The sequence below is a fragment of the Sorex araneus genome, chromosome 9, assembly GCF_027595985.1.
Source record: "Sorex araneus isolate mSorAra2 chromosome 9, mSorAra2.pri, whole genome shotgun sequence".
NCBI classification, from domain to species: Eukaryota; Metazoa; Chordata; class Mammalia; order Eulipotyphla; family Soricidae; genus Sorex; species Sorex araneus.
Genome location: NC_073310.1, coordinates 48,145,834 through 48,162,744, shown reverse-complemented (window position 1 = coordinate 48,162,744; position 16,911 = coordinate 48,145,834). Strand labels below are relative to the sequence as shown.

At 35.1% G+C, this 16,911-nt stretch overlaps 1 protein-coding gene across 15 annotated transcripts in view; it reads right to left on the bottom strand.

Moving 5' to 3' along the window:
* The window catches only part of PARD3 (par-3 family cell polarity regulator), a 645,483-nt gene that overhangs the window by 287,974 nt on the left and 340,598 nt on the right, over positions 1-16,911 (bottom strand). For 14 of the 15 annotated variants that reach the window (XM_055147130.1, XM_055147131.1, XM_055147132.1 and 11 more), the window contains exons 6-7: positions 9,818-9,909; positions 7,300-7,383 (exon numbers count right to left, since the gene is read on the bottom strand). In XM_055147130.1, the coding sequence (XP_055003105.1) occupies positions 7,300-7,383; positions 9,818-9,909 (176 nt within the window). The remainder of the gene's footprint in view (positions 1-7,299; positions 7,384-9,817; positions 9,910-16,911) is intronic. The other variant, XM_055147124.1, reaches the window with a different exon arrangement.

Here is a 16,911-nt window from a genome sequence, read left to right as displayed (position 1 = left end):
CCCAAAAAGCAAATAAATAAATAAAAATTTTAAAAAAGATGTGCTGAAGATGTAAAATACTTATGATTACATAAATCTGAGCAGGAGAGGCAAGCTCAGATTTTGACTGAAAAATTATGTAGCTGGTTATGATACTACTTAAATTTTCAGAGCTGTTTGCTAAGAATTCATAGACACTCATTAAAAACATTCAAGCCCCAATTTTTGATAGAAAAATGATTCAATATGTACATGTACAAAAGAGAAAAAATATTAAATTTGTCACTTTCTATAAAAATATATTTGGGGTAAAAAAAGTGTATGTATATGCAATTTTTGTTATAAAAATTTTATAATTTTTATTTTAATAAATATGTATGTATATTTGTGCATTTATAAAAGAATATATACATATATATTCTCCAGTAAAATCACCTATTTCAACTCAAACATAAATATATATATTCTGGGTCTGGAGCGACAGCACAGCGGGTAGGGCATTTGCCTTGCATGCGGCCGACCAGGGTTCGACTCCCAGCATCCCATATGGTCCCCTGAGCACCGCCAGGAGTAATTCCTGAGTGCATGAGCCAGGAATAAACCCCTGTGCATCGCCAGGTGTGATCCAAAAAGCAAAAAAAAAAGAGAGAGAGATTCTTTTAGTTGTATTTTTTTTTTTGCTGTCAAGATAACAGAATTTATGCCAAGTAATATCAGTAAGAAAATAAGCCTATAAGGAAAAATCAAGAATTCATGAAAATAGCAGTTGAAGAGTTTGGTGCCTGCTCTTCATCATGTACGCTAAACATTAAATGCAAGATGTTGAAGACAGAGAAATTAAAAGAGGCTGAGTACATGTTTTGCAAGCAAGAGGCACAGATTCATCCCCAGGAACTCCTGGTCTCCCAAGCACTGCTAGAGTGGTTCCTGAGCACAGAGTTGGAAGAAGACCCCAACCACCATCAAATGTGGTCCCTAAATGTTAATGAACTAAAATTTCATTAACAAAATGAGCCAAACAAATCAAACAATGATAAGTCTATAAAAAGTAATTAATAGACAGAGCATTCCAATAGGAGATAGCAGCAGAAAGACACATACAGGCATGCACTTGTTTCTAGAGACTGTTTTACTAATTGTTTAAGATATTTCATGTTTTTTTTTCTCCCCCCTGTCCAATATTTCATGTTTTCTTAAGTCTCATGATTGACAGTCAGATTTAGAAAGAGTTCTGGGAGTACATATCAATAAATGGAGGGTACTAAATTATTATTTCTTTATTTCACAACTTCCTGGGAATTTCTTTGAGAGAGGGGTGTGTACTGGTGGGAAATGGATACAAATAAAGGAGCTTTTATAACAACCAGTAAGAAGAAATTTTAGACTCTTTTTATTCCCTAATAATATAAATTGAAACAGAAAAAAGTCTGAGATATGAAAAGTACTAGAATGTAAACTCTGTAACAAAAGGCAGCTGTTTAACAGAGCTGGCTTATTAAAGAGCCCAGAAAAAAAATACCAACCTGCCTCTATTATACTAAATAAAACATTATTGGAACATAAACACCTCCTTGTTTATATATGATGAATAGCTGCTTTTATGCCACCACGACAGAACTGAGTTGTTTCTAAACAAATCTTCTGGCTCAACAATGTCAAAATATTGAATATTTGAAGCTAGGTACAAAGTTTTTGCCCATCTCTTACGTGGAGTATGCCTAAAACTAAGAATAGCATATGGCAAACAAACAACAACAACAACAACAAACCCAACTATTATTTACTTTAATAAATTACAAACCACAATACTACTATATGCACAAGGAAACATAATAAAAAGGAAACTGTTTAAAGGTCAAAAGAAAAAAAGAAAAAAGTATAGATGGAATGGGAAATGTCCATTATAGAAAGAACAGACTGACATTGTCATTTATTAAGAATAACACAGGGTAGCCATACTTATTTCTGTAAGGGAAATATTTAGAATATCTACAATTTATTAGTCTGTGACATCTTAGTAGAAATACAAAAACTTTATTGATTTTTAATAGTTTTGTTGTTGTTGTTGTTGTTACACCCTACGGTACTGAGGTGTTATTCCTGGTGATCCCTGGGAATGCCTGGGTGACCATACTCAAGGCCAAGGATAAAAGCTGGATTCATGACAATCACACAAACCCCTATGCTGTCTCTCTACACTCCCCCAAATATTTTTTTAAATAATATTTTGACAAGCTTACACAATACACCTGTTATTTACTGAATGCTTATGTGCCTTCTGATAACCCTTCCAACACATTCTGATTCATTGACTCATTTCTCAAAAAATCTCATCCATTTATATGTAATACACTCCTTTTAAATTTTCTTTTCTTAGGGTTTGTCATAGTATACAGCAGTAATCGATAATTTGGCTGCTAAAACCATATGCGCATGTGAATACATTCGTTCTGGTACACAGGATAGGTCTTTTAATGTATATTTCTCACTTAGGATTTATTTTCATAAAAATTTTATAATTTGAGAGGCTGAAGATATGTCCTTCAATAGAAGAGCACATGTCCCACATGTACTAAGCCCTTTCTTCTATACAAAGGACCAGTGAATCCACTGTGTTAGGATCCCTCAGTAACTGATGTGGCCCCAGGTAGCATTAGGTGAGATCCCCTGGCTAAACCACCACAATGATGTTATCATTTCAATGTTCAAATCCCATGTCATTATCTTGCTTTTCAAATATCCAATGTCATAGCATAACTGCACGCCTACACAATCAGAAAGTTTCAGAAGAATTTAACCACTTTTTCTAATCAATGTGTTCTTATTTCTACTACAGCAATGCCATAGTTAAAATGGATTGATACAGAATCATTTGTTCCCCTGCTGTGTGAACTTTACAGAGCAATACTTGTTGATGAGGTCCAGAAAAAACAAAAAATGTATAAAATATTAAATGTTTTTTTCTGTCAAAAGGAAATGACAATTTTTATGGCATAACCTTTTCTGAAAATAGTGAGGTTTTTTTATTTAAATAAAAAGGTTATATTTGACATTTAAATCAGGAGAAAATGAAATGATATGTGTGAAGTCAAAACTGATTTCAAGGTAATGATGAATAAATAGTTCTGTAGGGAACTCAGTTCACTTTTAGAATAAACCGCAAGGTGAAGACTGAAGAAAAAAGCTGTCAGGAAGATAACACTGGTGTCTGAATGCATCTATCTGGATCCTTCTCCATGTACCTAATAGACTAAAGGCCACAAGCCAATTATCACAATGCACCGAAAGAACAAATCCATCCCATTAGAAAAATTACCCTCTGTATGAAGGCCTGGCAAAGTTTCATTTTAATAAAGAGTGCCATTCATATATACTTTTAAATCCAGTTATATATGAGTTCACAATAAAGTGGCTTAAATTTTTCTATAAAGTTAGTCACATTTTCCTTATTTTCCTATATTATATTGCATACGTGATATAGTCTTCATTTTGTTCCTTCTCTTTACAAGATATAATTCTTGTTCTCCATTGTCCTTAGGTTCTTTGCCTTTGAATATTAAAGTCAGAAAGCCATACTGACATGTATGTGCCACTTTTATAAAAATAAGTATTCAGTAAGTGTTATTCAATTAGTTATACCTCCAAAATTGAGACAGCCCAAGTATGATTGGAATTTTGTACAAGGGAAGTTATTCTTGGAAAATTTCAACTTACATCCTATGAATATGTATTCTTATATTCCCACTAGAAATGTGTGTAATTTCTTCACGAGTTCCACTTAATTTCTTCCTTTCTGCTGTACTGCACTGCTTAATTTGCCCTTGCAGCCACTATGGAGTTGATGCAGTTTCCTTTAAAAGCTGTCATCACATTTAAAGTCATCTAACGTGACAAGGCAGCTCAGTAACCTAAATCAGGCAATCCTTCCCCTAGCAGTTCATGGAGCACCTATTGTATATAAATATACCAACATTTACCATGTAATTGTAATTATGTGATTTCTTGTCTTTCACTCCATGTTGAATGAAAATTCCCAGAGAAAGAGGATGTTCTATTCATCTTTGTTTCCTAGCACTGAAAAGGGAAATTTCATGTGATAAATGCTTAGAAACATTTTGTACAAATAAGATATCTCTTCAAATAATTGAGAAAAAAAGGGGTTTCTTGGGATCCTTACTATAGATATCTATATTTCTGAACAGTCCACCTGCTTTTTCTCTCCCAAGGTCAACTGAATTATGAAGAACCTTAATATCAAATTCAAGAGAAACTTAAAAATGCAACACAGGTGCTTGTGAGGAAAGCAAAATATTTCCCTTCTATTTCCAACATGAAGACTGATGATGTCTGAAAAGGGTTTCAGAAGTATTGGATTTTCCTAATCTCTTTGTCCCTTGCATAGGGAAACTGCACAAGTCTTCTTCATCAAGTGCCAAATCAACAGGGATTAAAAATGAAACAACTATAAAACAATTTCTCCTAAAATGAATACTTGTAAAGTAGAATGTGCTCAGTATGTTGAAACTAAACGCCATGGTAACCAGTAACTGTGTTGGATTTTATGAAATGCCTTGCATTGAATTAATCATAAACAGTAGGTTTATTATTCTATCTTATTCATCTTTTGCTTTAGGCTTTTTATCTATTTATTTTATCCTAATATTCCTTCACACTGAGGTAGGAAATGTACAATAAATGACAGAAAATAACATGTTTGTAATTGAAATGCTGTTTCAAAGCTGGCATATACACAATTAAATTTCATTTGTAATGAGTTACATTCCACAGGCCATTAAAGCAATATTAATGTTGGGAAGCTATAATCCATGCATTTTTGTTCTTATGCATGAAAAAAAGATTTAATTCTATGAGAAGGAGCAGATCTTAAAGGGAATCTTGAAGGAAAAAAATATCAAAGGAAAAGAAGACAATGACCAGTTTGAAATAGCTAATCGTATTTAATTAAAAATTCTTTGAGGAAATTCTGATAATTATCCACAGCTTAAAAAAATGTTTTTAAAGAGATGAAACAAAGGTGCGAGAGATAATACAGCAGTGAAGGCACATGCCTTGAGTGTGGCTAACCAAAGTACAATCTCTGTACCAAGTGGTCTTCTGAACACTGCAGGGAACATTCCTGTAAGCCCTCCCAGACCCTGCTGAAGAGCCCCGTCATCCCTGGCACCACAGGGCACCAGCTGTACCACCACCTTTCATCCTCTTCTATGAACACACAGGCATGGCTGACTCGGAATTGTTGGACTTCACAGCATTCTTCTCCCCACCAACACCAAAAAAGGACAGGAATGGAGGGTAGCAATGAGAGCAGTCCTAGTTCTGTAAATTTAACACAACTCCAAAATTCAAGTTGACTATGACCTCCTGTGATAGAGCACTAACATTGAAGCCACATTCTCTACAGAACTTTAGATCTCAACTCTTAGACATTCCAGAAAGCACATACGCTACAGGAGAAAAAATCACTTGGCCACAATGATCCCAGAGGCACACAAACCAATCTCGGAACACAGCAGCTGCCGGCAGAAATGCTCCTGGACTGTGAACTAAGCTATGGACCCATACCGCCTGGGAGGGGACAGGTTTTGTCCCTCAGTCTTTTCCCCTTTGTGGCAGCATGGCAACCGCCACCTTTTAGAGCCAACTTGACAGAGAGGAGGGAGTTTGCATTGATGGAGCGTGCAGGAAATCTAGCGATGGGGAAGGCGGAACCGGCCCTGCACCCCACCCAAACAAGACCCCAAGCCACTCACTAACGGCTCTTTCACTCCTGAATGACCATGATCCCAGAGGCACACAAATCAATCTCGGAACGCAGCAGCTGCTGGCAGAAATACCTCTGGACTTAATTACTAAAATACCAGAATTCCAAAACCATGTGGCCGTTATTGTGGCCATGCGACATCATATGCTCTTCATTATCAGCAATAGAAAACAAATTATCTAATGATGCCTTTTCAGCACGTCTGATTGTTGGGGGGAAATTCCAAATAATAACATTGGGTTTTCTGTGGAAAATTGAATGTAATCAAAGTAAAGAGAGAGTAAAGTGAAAATCTTCTGCCACACAGGCAGGGTGGGGCATGGGAGGGGGGTATACTGGGGTTCTTGGTGGTAGAACATGTGCACTGGTGAAGGGATGAGTGTTTGATTATTGTATGACTGAGACTTAAACCTGAAAGCTTTGTAACTGTTCCCACGGTGATTCAATAAAAAAAAAAAACAAAACACGTGGCCAGTTAACACAAAGAGCAAAAGGTAACTAACTGTTCAAGTGCTAATTTAAGAATATTCTATTAAAAATACTTAAGTAGAACATTTAATTAAATTATATCTATAATTGATATTCTGCCTTTTCCAACATAGAAGTTAGCAACAATTTGGAATGAATTAAATTATATTTTTGGTTTTCAGTAGATATTCCAACACTACCAATTCTCCTTTTTAAATCTAATTGAAATTTAAAAGGCGACAATAATAAAATAAATAACATACATCTTAAAAAGAAGCTAAATAATTTCTAAATATATTTTGGTAATCTTAAATGGATAAATAAGTAAATTTATTTTTAACAGGTTTAACTTCAAGGTAAGGACAGCACAGCCCAACTGAATAAGGTGCTCCACCAAGCATTAGTTGTAAAATTGATTTATGATATCTGAATTTACTTAAACCAAAAGTATAATAACTGGGTTTATTTTAACAGGAAAAAAAGAATTAAAGAAATGTATAAATATATATATATATTAGAAGATTTTAATGATCTACATTCTAGAAAGTAATAAAGTCAGAATTTTTTTTAAGGGTACAAATATTTGGTATCTGAGCATGCAAAGATTGAAAGCCAAGCCTCTATACCTTGTCTAATAAAATTTCAAATATAATCACATAAAAATCATAAAATTAAGAATCTAATATAAAAATGAACCAAAATGAATTATTACACTATCTCGATTTTTATGGGCTAATTTTTTTTTCAGAAAATTGCTTTAAGCACTTCCTTTGCAAATTTAGCCAGAGATCTAAATCTAAAAGTCTACCACCAATTCGCAGCAAAGTAAAATGCTTACACAGACGTGATTAACAATAAAATTATTAGGATAATTTAAATGCACAATCTCTTCATCAGCCTAAGTGCTTTCTGTGATTATGGTATATAAGTATGAATGAAGTAGCAGTTGCCCCTAAACCAAAATATTTTCAATTAGGTATATGTAAATCAACACACTTTATATTTGAGCATAAATGAAGATAAAACACTCCACAATTATGATTCAATTAAAAACCTGCAGGATACATTACCTGCCGCCTCGAGCACTGAAAGGCACTACATGGATTCCCAGAGGCCCTCCATCGTTGGGGACTTGTACGAGCTTTACCATATCACTGTGAGACAATGATGAATGAGGGAGCATGAACATGTACTGTAAACAAACCAAAATCAAACCAAAACAGAAAAGTGCAACAGCACTGATTTCACAACAAATGAAACAAAACGAAACAGAAATCCCACCAAGCGCGCGCGCACACACACACACACACACACACACACACACACACACACACACGCACACACACACACAAACACATACACATATATACAAAGTATTCTGGAATATAGCATGGTGATGAATGCAACATTAAACACTACATACCTGAACACTAGTCTGATGGCATGGAAGGAGAGCAATCATCAGAAATAACTACATTAAGAACAACAGAATAACTTCCGTTGGACCAGTCTAAGGTCTAGATTTTCACTGAAAAATTTCCATTCCAGTATCACTTTCAGGAATCTAAAGATTAACTGAATAAAGTGACATAGCTGCATTGAACTTTGAATGTTCTTACATACAATTGTGCCTTTAATAGTGAAGTCTAAGTTTTGTCCTTATCACAGTCTAGGAGTGATCCAGCTATACTTACTGTCCTCTGATCTCTAAATTGCTTTCCACTCAATACAAGTTTAGGTTATAAGACTTGTTAATCAAAAAAAAATAGACAACCACTAAAACTCAAGTTAAATTTATTGAGTTGTTTATGATTGAAATGCAAAGATCAGAAGCTAGTTATAAGATGTAACATGAAGTTACATCCCTGAAAATATTTTGTACAAGGAGTACAACTTTATTTTAAAAGTAAATTCAATAAGTCTTTACTATTAATATAAGCATGAGTAAATAAAAATTGATGTAACTTAGAAGATGCAAATTACTTAAAACATTTGATTTTTGTTGACTTTTCAAAGTGCCTATGTGTATGTGATATACATTCATATTATTTTCCCATGTGTATATACATAAATCCATGTATATTATAAAAATAAGGACATTCATCTAGCAATTTTTAAAAATAATGTCCCACTTAAATATTGATTTGAGAAAATGAGGCAAGTACAAATGATTATCAATAGATTTGGCAGTATCTCAGAATAGTCTTTGTGACTGTGTTGCTAATACTAAAAAATTTCAGTTCTTCTAAGTATTTCTTTTTCATTAACTAATTTATTAATTTTGCAGTGTCAAAGACTGAAGCCCAGGGCCCCAGACATGCAAATTTCTCACTCCATGTTTGAGCTATGAACACAGCTCTTCTCATATAATTCTTGCATAAAACCCTAAGGATCCGCCATAAAATACAAATGTAAAAAGTACAAACTCAAAGACAAAACTAAATAAAAAGATGTTAAATTAAAAAAATACCAAAAAATAAGTTCACAGATACTTGAATTGGAAAAAACTTAAAATTTTGTCAGACTTCTAAAATATTTACCAAATAGATTCTTATGTTTTTATATATTTAGAGAATTGGGTAGCATTTTGTTTTACATAAAGCCAGTGAACATATATTTAATGGCTGATTTGTAAATGATTGATATTACAGTAATTTTTGTAAATTTATTTCCTTTTTCACACTTTCTCTTAGAAGAACAAGTTTAAACTTTATTATCCAGATCTCTTCAAAATTCTACTTTAAAAAAAAAAACATTAATATTCCTGTGCTTACTATTCAAAATTATCAAGGGGAAAAAACCTGTGAAGTATGCCAAAATCGAAAATAAAGTTTTAATAATATGGCAAACTTTTCCTTTGTCCTTCTATATTAAAAACTTTATTCAAGACATCTACTTATGCTCTTTAACTTTCTATCAACTATGTAGAGATTCAATTTCATGTAATCAATATAGTTATGAAAAATATGAATACTCGCGTGATACAGTATTTTCAAGTGAAGTAATGACTAACTTTGTTACTGATGTCCCCCCACCCTCCACCCCTAAGTGTGTGGCTTTGTTGTTGTTCTTTCAGGGGGCAAGGGGACACACCTAAAGATGCTCTGGGAGTATTCCTGGCACTGCTTTCAGGATTGACTCTGATGGTGGTCAGAGAAACACTTGGTGCCAGGGATGAAGCTGGCCTCTGCTGTATGCCTTACTACCTACACTATCTGGTCCATGTCTGGATTTTCTTAATTTAACACAAACAAATGACAAATTACTGACATAGAAAGCATTCTGAAAACAAAGGGTGGTCCGTGTGATGAATATTTTTAGTTGAATACTATTTATATTTGCTTTAATAGTATTTCCAAGACATGAAACTAAGGACAGGCACATGTAAATTTCAAGGCTACACAATTTTCATTGCAAAATTACCTCAATAGACAAATGATGTTATAGGAAAAAACAAGCCAAGCCAATGTAAGGCATGTTTTTAATAAAGCATAAACATTCCACATGCCATAAGCGTTTAGGATATTTGCTGTCATCAACAATGTGACAAGTACACTACAAATTCAGTTAAAACTATCAGTAACTTACTCCAGAGAAAAGTTGGGTATGCTCTCCAAACCCGTGTCAGCATGTCCAACAGGTTCAACACGACTGTTGTCTTCTTCCGTCCCATCCTCATCCTAGAGATAAAACATCACAAAGAGAAGGACACTGTTAGGGTATTTCTGTGAAGTAAAAGATAAGGTACTAGTCTAAAACTCTGCACTGGCATATTAAATAGGTCTTTCCTCTAGGGAATATGGCCTTTTATGATAAAATAAGTAAAAGTATATGAAAAGATACTTTAAATAAAGTATATGAGTTATAAGAGAGAGATATGAGAGAGAGAGAGAGAGAGTATTATAGAGACTGAGGGAGGGGAAAAACTGGGGACACTGGTTGTAGGAAATGTGCACAGGTGAAGGAACCAGTGTTGGAACAATGTATGACTAAAACCCAACCATGAACAACTTTGTAACTTTGTATCACACCGTGATTCATTTAAAATATAAATTTAAATTTAAAGAGATTTAAAAGTTAAAATTAAACTTGTAATCACTGTATCACTGTCATGTCGTTGTTCATCAATATGCTCGAGCGGTCTGAGTAACATCTTCATTCGTCCTAGCCCTGATATGTCAGCAGCCTCTCTTTACTTGTCCTTTACAATGGTGCCTCATTGGAGACTCTTTCAGGGTCAGGAGAATGAGACCCATCATTGTTACTGGTTTTGGCATATGAGTACGCCATGGGGAGCTTGCCAGGTTCTGCTGTGTGGGGAGGATACTCTTGGTAGCTTGCCAGGTTCTCTGAGAGAGAGAACTAGACAATAAGAGGTCGCTTCCAGGAGCTTTGTTTTATAGTTTCTGGATCTTGGCCATTGATGGGATTACACGGCATCAGGGGCAGTTTGTGGGTGTGACTCCCTAGCTACTGGAAAATGGGGGGTCCCAATCCGAGCAGGCTTGGTGATCTCAGTCCCAGGTCCTGAACACCTGGTTTCTCTGCCACAGCCATGCTCAAGGCCATTCTCCACACGCTCGGATGAGCCTCATGCATGAAGGAACTGGCAGAGGAAACTTGTAATATCCTAAAAAAATTATGAGTTAACCTAAATGGGGAGGTAAATAAGATATCACTGGGATAAGGAGAAAAAATATAACTTCAGTGTTCTTATTTTAAGTTTTGATTTATGTTTCAAGAAACTATATTACTACAGTTTTGATATGTCTGCTTAATTGCTACTTATACAAACAGCTGAGAACACTATAATTTAAAGCACTGTAGCACTGTCCTACATTGTTCATTGATTTGCTCGAGCAGGCACCAGTAACGTCTCCATTGTGAGACTTGTTGTTACTGTTTTTGGCATATCAAATACGCTAGGGATACCTTGCCAGGCTCTGCTGTGCAGGCAGGATACTCTCGGTAGCTTTCCGGGCTCTCAAGAGGGACGGAGGAATTGAACCTGGGTCAGCCTCGTGAAAGGCAAAGACCCTTATCTAAAACAAACACTTCTAAGACAGTTCTATTATTATTATTATTATTGCTTTTTGGGTCACACGCAGCGATGCTCAGGGGTTACTCCTGGCTTTGCACTCAGGAATTACTCCTGGCAGTGCTTGGGGGACCATATGGGATGCCGGGGATCGAACCCGGGTCGGCCGCGTGCAAGGCAAACACCCTACCTGCTGTGCTATCGCTCCAGCCCCCAGACAGTTCTATTATTAACTGCAACTAACTACTCTGCTACCTACAACCCATTCCAAAATATTCAAAGCCAGTTTGTCAGATCCCACAATGTTTGGGGTGAATACCAGTTCTGCAATCAGGAGTCACATATGAAAGTGCTTGGGGATTCACCTGGGATGCCAGGCATCCAACCAGGGTGGGCTGCATGCAAGGCAAGTGCCCTACCTGCTGTTAAATTGTACTAGCCCTACAAATCCATTATTTTCTAAAACATAAAAAAATAATTTGTTCTGCTATATTCTAGAACTTGGTAGTTATGCTTGTAATGTAAGAGGTGAATATGTAATAAACTAGACTGTTCGTAGAAACAAATGAAATGCCATAGAATATAATATACCTCATTCTATCATCTAGGTCATTATCTTGTCAGTAAAGGATTTTCTAGTATATAAGGTTTTGTTTTTTTTTTTTCTTTTTGGGTCACACCTGTCGACGCACAGGGGTCACTCCTGGCTCTGCACTCAGGAATCACCCCTGGCAGTGCTAAGGGGACCATATGAGATGCTGGGAATCGAATCAGGGTCGGCCACACGCAAGGCAAATACCCTACCCGCTGTGCTATTGCTCCAGCCCCTAGTATGTAAGTTTTTAAAGATCATTTGAATAATGAAAACATGTCTGGTAAATATCAATGGGTTTATTAACAGAATCATCATATTTAGAAGAAACTTACAACCTACACACAGAATTGATAAGAGGCTTAGATGCTTTATACCTTGATATACCTGACACCTAGAAAATATTTTGAAAATTAAAATATCATCTGTAGGAATGTTTCCTACATTCCTACAGATATAAGGAAGTTTATAAGAATATAAAAGAAATAAGAAGTTTCCAAATACAACAAAATAAAAGCTCAAATTATTGAAATCATGTTTTATATTTATGTACATTATGTAATTTGTTAGGTTTGTATCCTTTTATATAAAAATTTGATGCAGTGTGATACTGTATACTAAACTTTTTACTCAACAGTATTTATAGATACCATCAAACTATTTTATATCTCAATTTTATATTTAATGCACTCAGATAAAACTGATATACCATAAATAGAAATATCAATCAACAAAATGATAAGCAAAAGGTATAGGTTCAAGACACTGTGACAAACAATATTTTAAATTATTAAGCAATATTAAGGCAAGGCATAGCAGTTGGTAATGCCCAATTGACATTTACTCTGAGAATCAACCAAAATAAAAAGCTGAATGCACAGAGGTTTTCTAAGAGATGCATAAATGTCCTGGATAGCTCTGCTCTGCATGAAGCCAGGCTACTTGAAGATTGATGATCCTGTGTTTTGAGAGGCTCTAATATGCACTTCTTACTCATCTATCTCTTTTAAGCACCAGCACATAATACATTTCAAAGGTTAACCAGCAGCTTGAACGTGCATAAGAAACACACTTTGAATGTAAACAAGAACTCCCCCAAACTATGCTTTTCCACTGAGGGTTGAGAAATGAAGGCGCAAATAGTATCTATCAGATATCTGCCAGATAGAAAACATAAAAATGATCTAACAAATTGAGAAATTTTGTTTAGAACTCAGTAATTTCAGCACCACAGAAATGACAACACAATGCATAACCAGCAGACATCAATGCTGCGTGATGAAGCAGCCAGAGCAATAAAATGCCCCAACTGCAGTGATAAAAGAGTAACTGATAATTTACACATTCATTGTTCCCACACTAGATATTATCAGGCCCCCAAGAGGACATTGAATATTGTTCCATGTAGCACGTATGGGTTCAATTCAGATTGCAATTTTCTGCTTCAAGACCCAGCTACAATGGCTATAGGAATCACAACTTAGAAGTTTCCAACTTTTGAGTGTTTAAATATCAGCAACTCTCATTTATTTTGTTTTAATGGAAGCTACTTTTTACATCATTTACACACTAAATTCCTTCGTAACTATTCAAAGTGAAACTTAGTTATGACATAAATCTGATCGATATTGAAGTCCTATAGTACTAAAATAAACTAATGTTAAGGAATTTTCTATGTGAGCGAATCTGTTTTCTTTCTCTTCAGCTCTCATTCTGGAATTAAGGAAACACAGGCATAAATGTTTCCAACTCTATCATTTGATAATTTTATACTCTATGGTGTCTGTCACTTCTTTTGTAAAATAGGAACAGTTTACAAAAAAAAAAAGGAAAAAATTTTTTTTAAAACTGGGGTTGACTAAGAGGAACAAAGATAATAATCCAAGTCACAAGCATAACAACAAAAGCAATATTTAGAATCATTGTGCTTGCTTTTATGCACCAGATTCTCTAACGCTGTCATGGGGTAATATGAAGACCAGAGGAGGTTGGCACACACAAGAAATCTAAGTTCAGAGGACCTGCATTGCTACTACACACAATATACATACCTACTTACTCCTCTAGAGGACGTCACTATGGGTCTTTTCTAAGGCAGTTGGCTGCATACACATCTTTGAAAGGACCTCCGTTCTCAAGATGTACAGATGAGCAAGATAATCATGGGGAATTATCTCCCAGTAACAAAGATATAAGCACTGCCAACTGGTTGTAGCTGAATGATGAGTAGCAAACTAATCCTAGTAAGAACCATTAATAAGTATTCTGTGGTAACTATGGCTCATTAAAAGTCAGAATAAATAATATTTTAAAGAGCCTTACCTTCCATAACAAAGGAAAAATTATTCCTCAGTGCAGAATTCTATGTTCAACTAATCAAACACCAAACAAAGCAAACCCGAAAAATCACCCAACCCAAAAACCTGAAAACTGAAACAAAATTGAATATGCAAAACCATTACATCACTTGGAATGTTTTATATAAAATTACTTTAGGGATATATTGAAATATACTCAGCAAAAATGAAGAAACCATAATAAAGGAATAGAAAGCAAAGAAAGTTTACATGTGCAGTAAAAAGAATCCAGGAAAGCAGAAACCAGCTCAAAGCAAAACAACAGGATGAAGGAGAGAATTCTGGAAGTCAGTCCCCATGAAAAAAATTAAGGAATCTATCACTAATCCAATAATTTTAACATCTGAAGAGTAATCAAAGAGTATAAGAGAAAAAGAAATATATGTTAAGGAAATAAAGTAAAAAATTCTGAAGTCAAATCCATTAATAAATTAACAACAAGAGAAAATGTGTAAGGAAGGATATTTAATCAGATTACCTATATGGTTATTCTGTGAGCATTTCTTATATTACTAGTTAATGTCAGAATGGATAGTGATTTCACTGATATAGCAATGCTAAGAAGAGAGGAACATGGAAAATGAAAGTGACAAAAAGGAAAAAAAAATCATTTTTCCATAATGTCAGGACAACAGATGTCAGTACCTGGCAACCAGAAAACAGTGTCATAAATATGTCATTTATTTGGAAAGACAGGAGTAAATACTTTAACAGAGATCTGCATAAGGTCAAAGTAGTTGCCTCGGGAAAGAGGAACTCAAGGAGTAATACAGAGAGACTACAAGTTTATCTTATAAAGGGTCTCTCATACTATTTCTTTATTCTCACTCTCTCTGTATATTTGGAAGGCCCACTGGGAGGCACATGGTGACTTTTCAGGTCCCAGTGAACAGCCAGACTCTCAAAACCAACAAATGTTATCAAATGAAGTAAAGGATATAAGACACCGGCATGATACCCAACTGGCCAAGAAAGCAACACTTCCTCCTTGGGAGGAGCAGACTGCATCTCTAAGATTCCTCTTGCACTGACAGTTCACAGCTCAAGTGCAGGTAAAGTGACTTGTTCTAGCTGACTGCAAGGGCAAGCCTGCTTAAAAACTGGGAGAGCCAGTACCTACTTCAACAGTATCACAAGTGGAGCCATTAGCTCATACAATTTTGGAGTCCAGAGGAAATTTACTGATATGGGATACCTTTTAACATTCAATGACTGTGAATGGAGAACTTCACTGGGGTTCTAGAAAACAGAAACCCCAAATATACAAAGTTTAAATTCTCCAGCGAAAGAAATATGATTTTTCTATTTATTCATCATACACTAATCTAAACAAATTGTGTTTTAAAGATAGAATTAAAGTTGTTAAAAGATGATCATAAACGAGCATTTGATAAGGTAGGAGAGAAGATCAGGGGAGAAATGCAGACTAGTCAAGGGGAGAGGAAAATCATCATAAAAAATTTATTATCAGCTTAGAGTAAAAATTAATACCAAAATACCAATAAGGGCTAACTCTGCTTCTATCTTATTAATTTATTTTTTGGGGGGTGAGGGGGGGTTGTATTTCTGGTTGGAGGGCTGCACCCTGTGTTGGCCAGGTCATACTTCTGGCTCTGCATTCAGGAATTACTCCTGGCAGTGCTTGGGAGACAATATGGAATGCCGGATATCAAACCCAGATTGGCCACATGCAAGGCAAGGGCCCTGCCCTCTATACTACCTTTCCATCCATTAACTCCAATTTGAAAATATTCTAATAGGAGTATTGCATGATACATTCTAAAAGCAGAAGCACTCATTTAAAACATGTGTTTAAGAAAACTAAATATGGCTACGCTCTTAAGTCTATTTTTATTTTCTAAAATTATATAATTTTATATATAAAACTATTCAACATATTCAACTATTTTTATATCTTCTCTACACTTTTAAATTTAAAACTAAAAGACATATGAAAAAATACAAGTTAAAAGCAAGGCAAAGAGTACAGAATTTGTAATTTTAACTCAAAAGTTGAATTCTGCCTCCATCACTCATTATTCAACATAAAACAAAAAGGAGAAAGTAAGTAACTTGTTTGTTTAGAGAACAAAGAAAATAAAAGCATAGTCTGCTTCACAGAAACATATTAAAGCATTGAAAAGCCAACTAGCTGCTGAGTTCCAAGAAACACAATTTTTTTTTCTTTTTGGGTCACATACATCGATGCATAGGGGTTACTCCTGGTTCTGCACTTAGTAATTACCCCTGCCGGTGCTCAGGGACCATATGGGATGCTGGGATTCAAACCCGGGTTGGCCGCGTGCAAGGCAAACGCCCTACCCACTGTGCTATTGCTCCAGCCCCAAGAAACACAAATTTTGAACAGATAATACCTGAAAGTCTATACTTTAATAATTTATCACTTAACTACATTAAATTTAAAAGCCTAAGGCCATACTTGAATGATAAATTTCTGTGCACCTACTTTTGATTTTTATATTTAGAAAGTTCAAAAGGATACAAAATTCTGTTGATACCTTCTTAACCAAAATTTACAAAGTTTTTCTTCAATTTTTCATATTATCATTCTCAGTACTAGATAACTTTGCTGCCTCATTTATACTGCTACAAAAATGCTCAACTAAGTGGTATTTCTCACATCATTAGAGTGTTCCCAGGTTTTCTCAACTGAATGTGAGACATATTATCCATT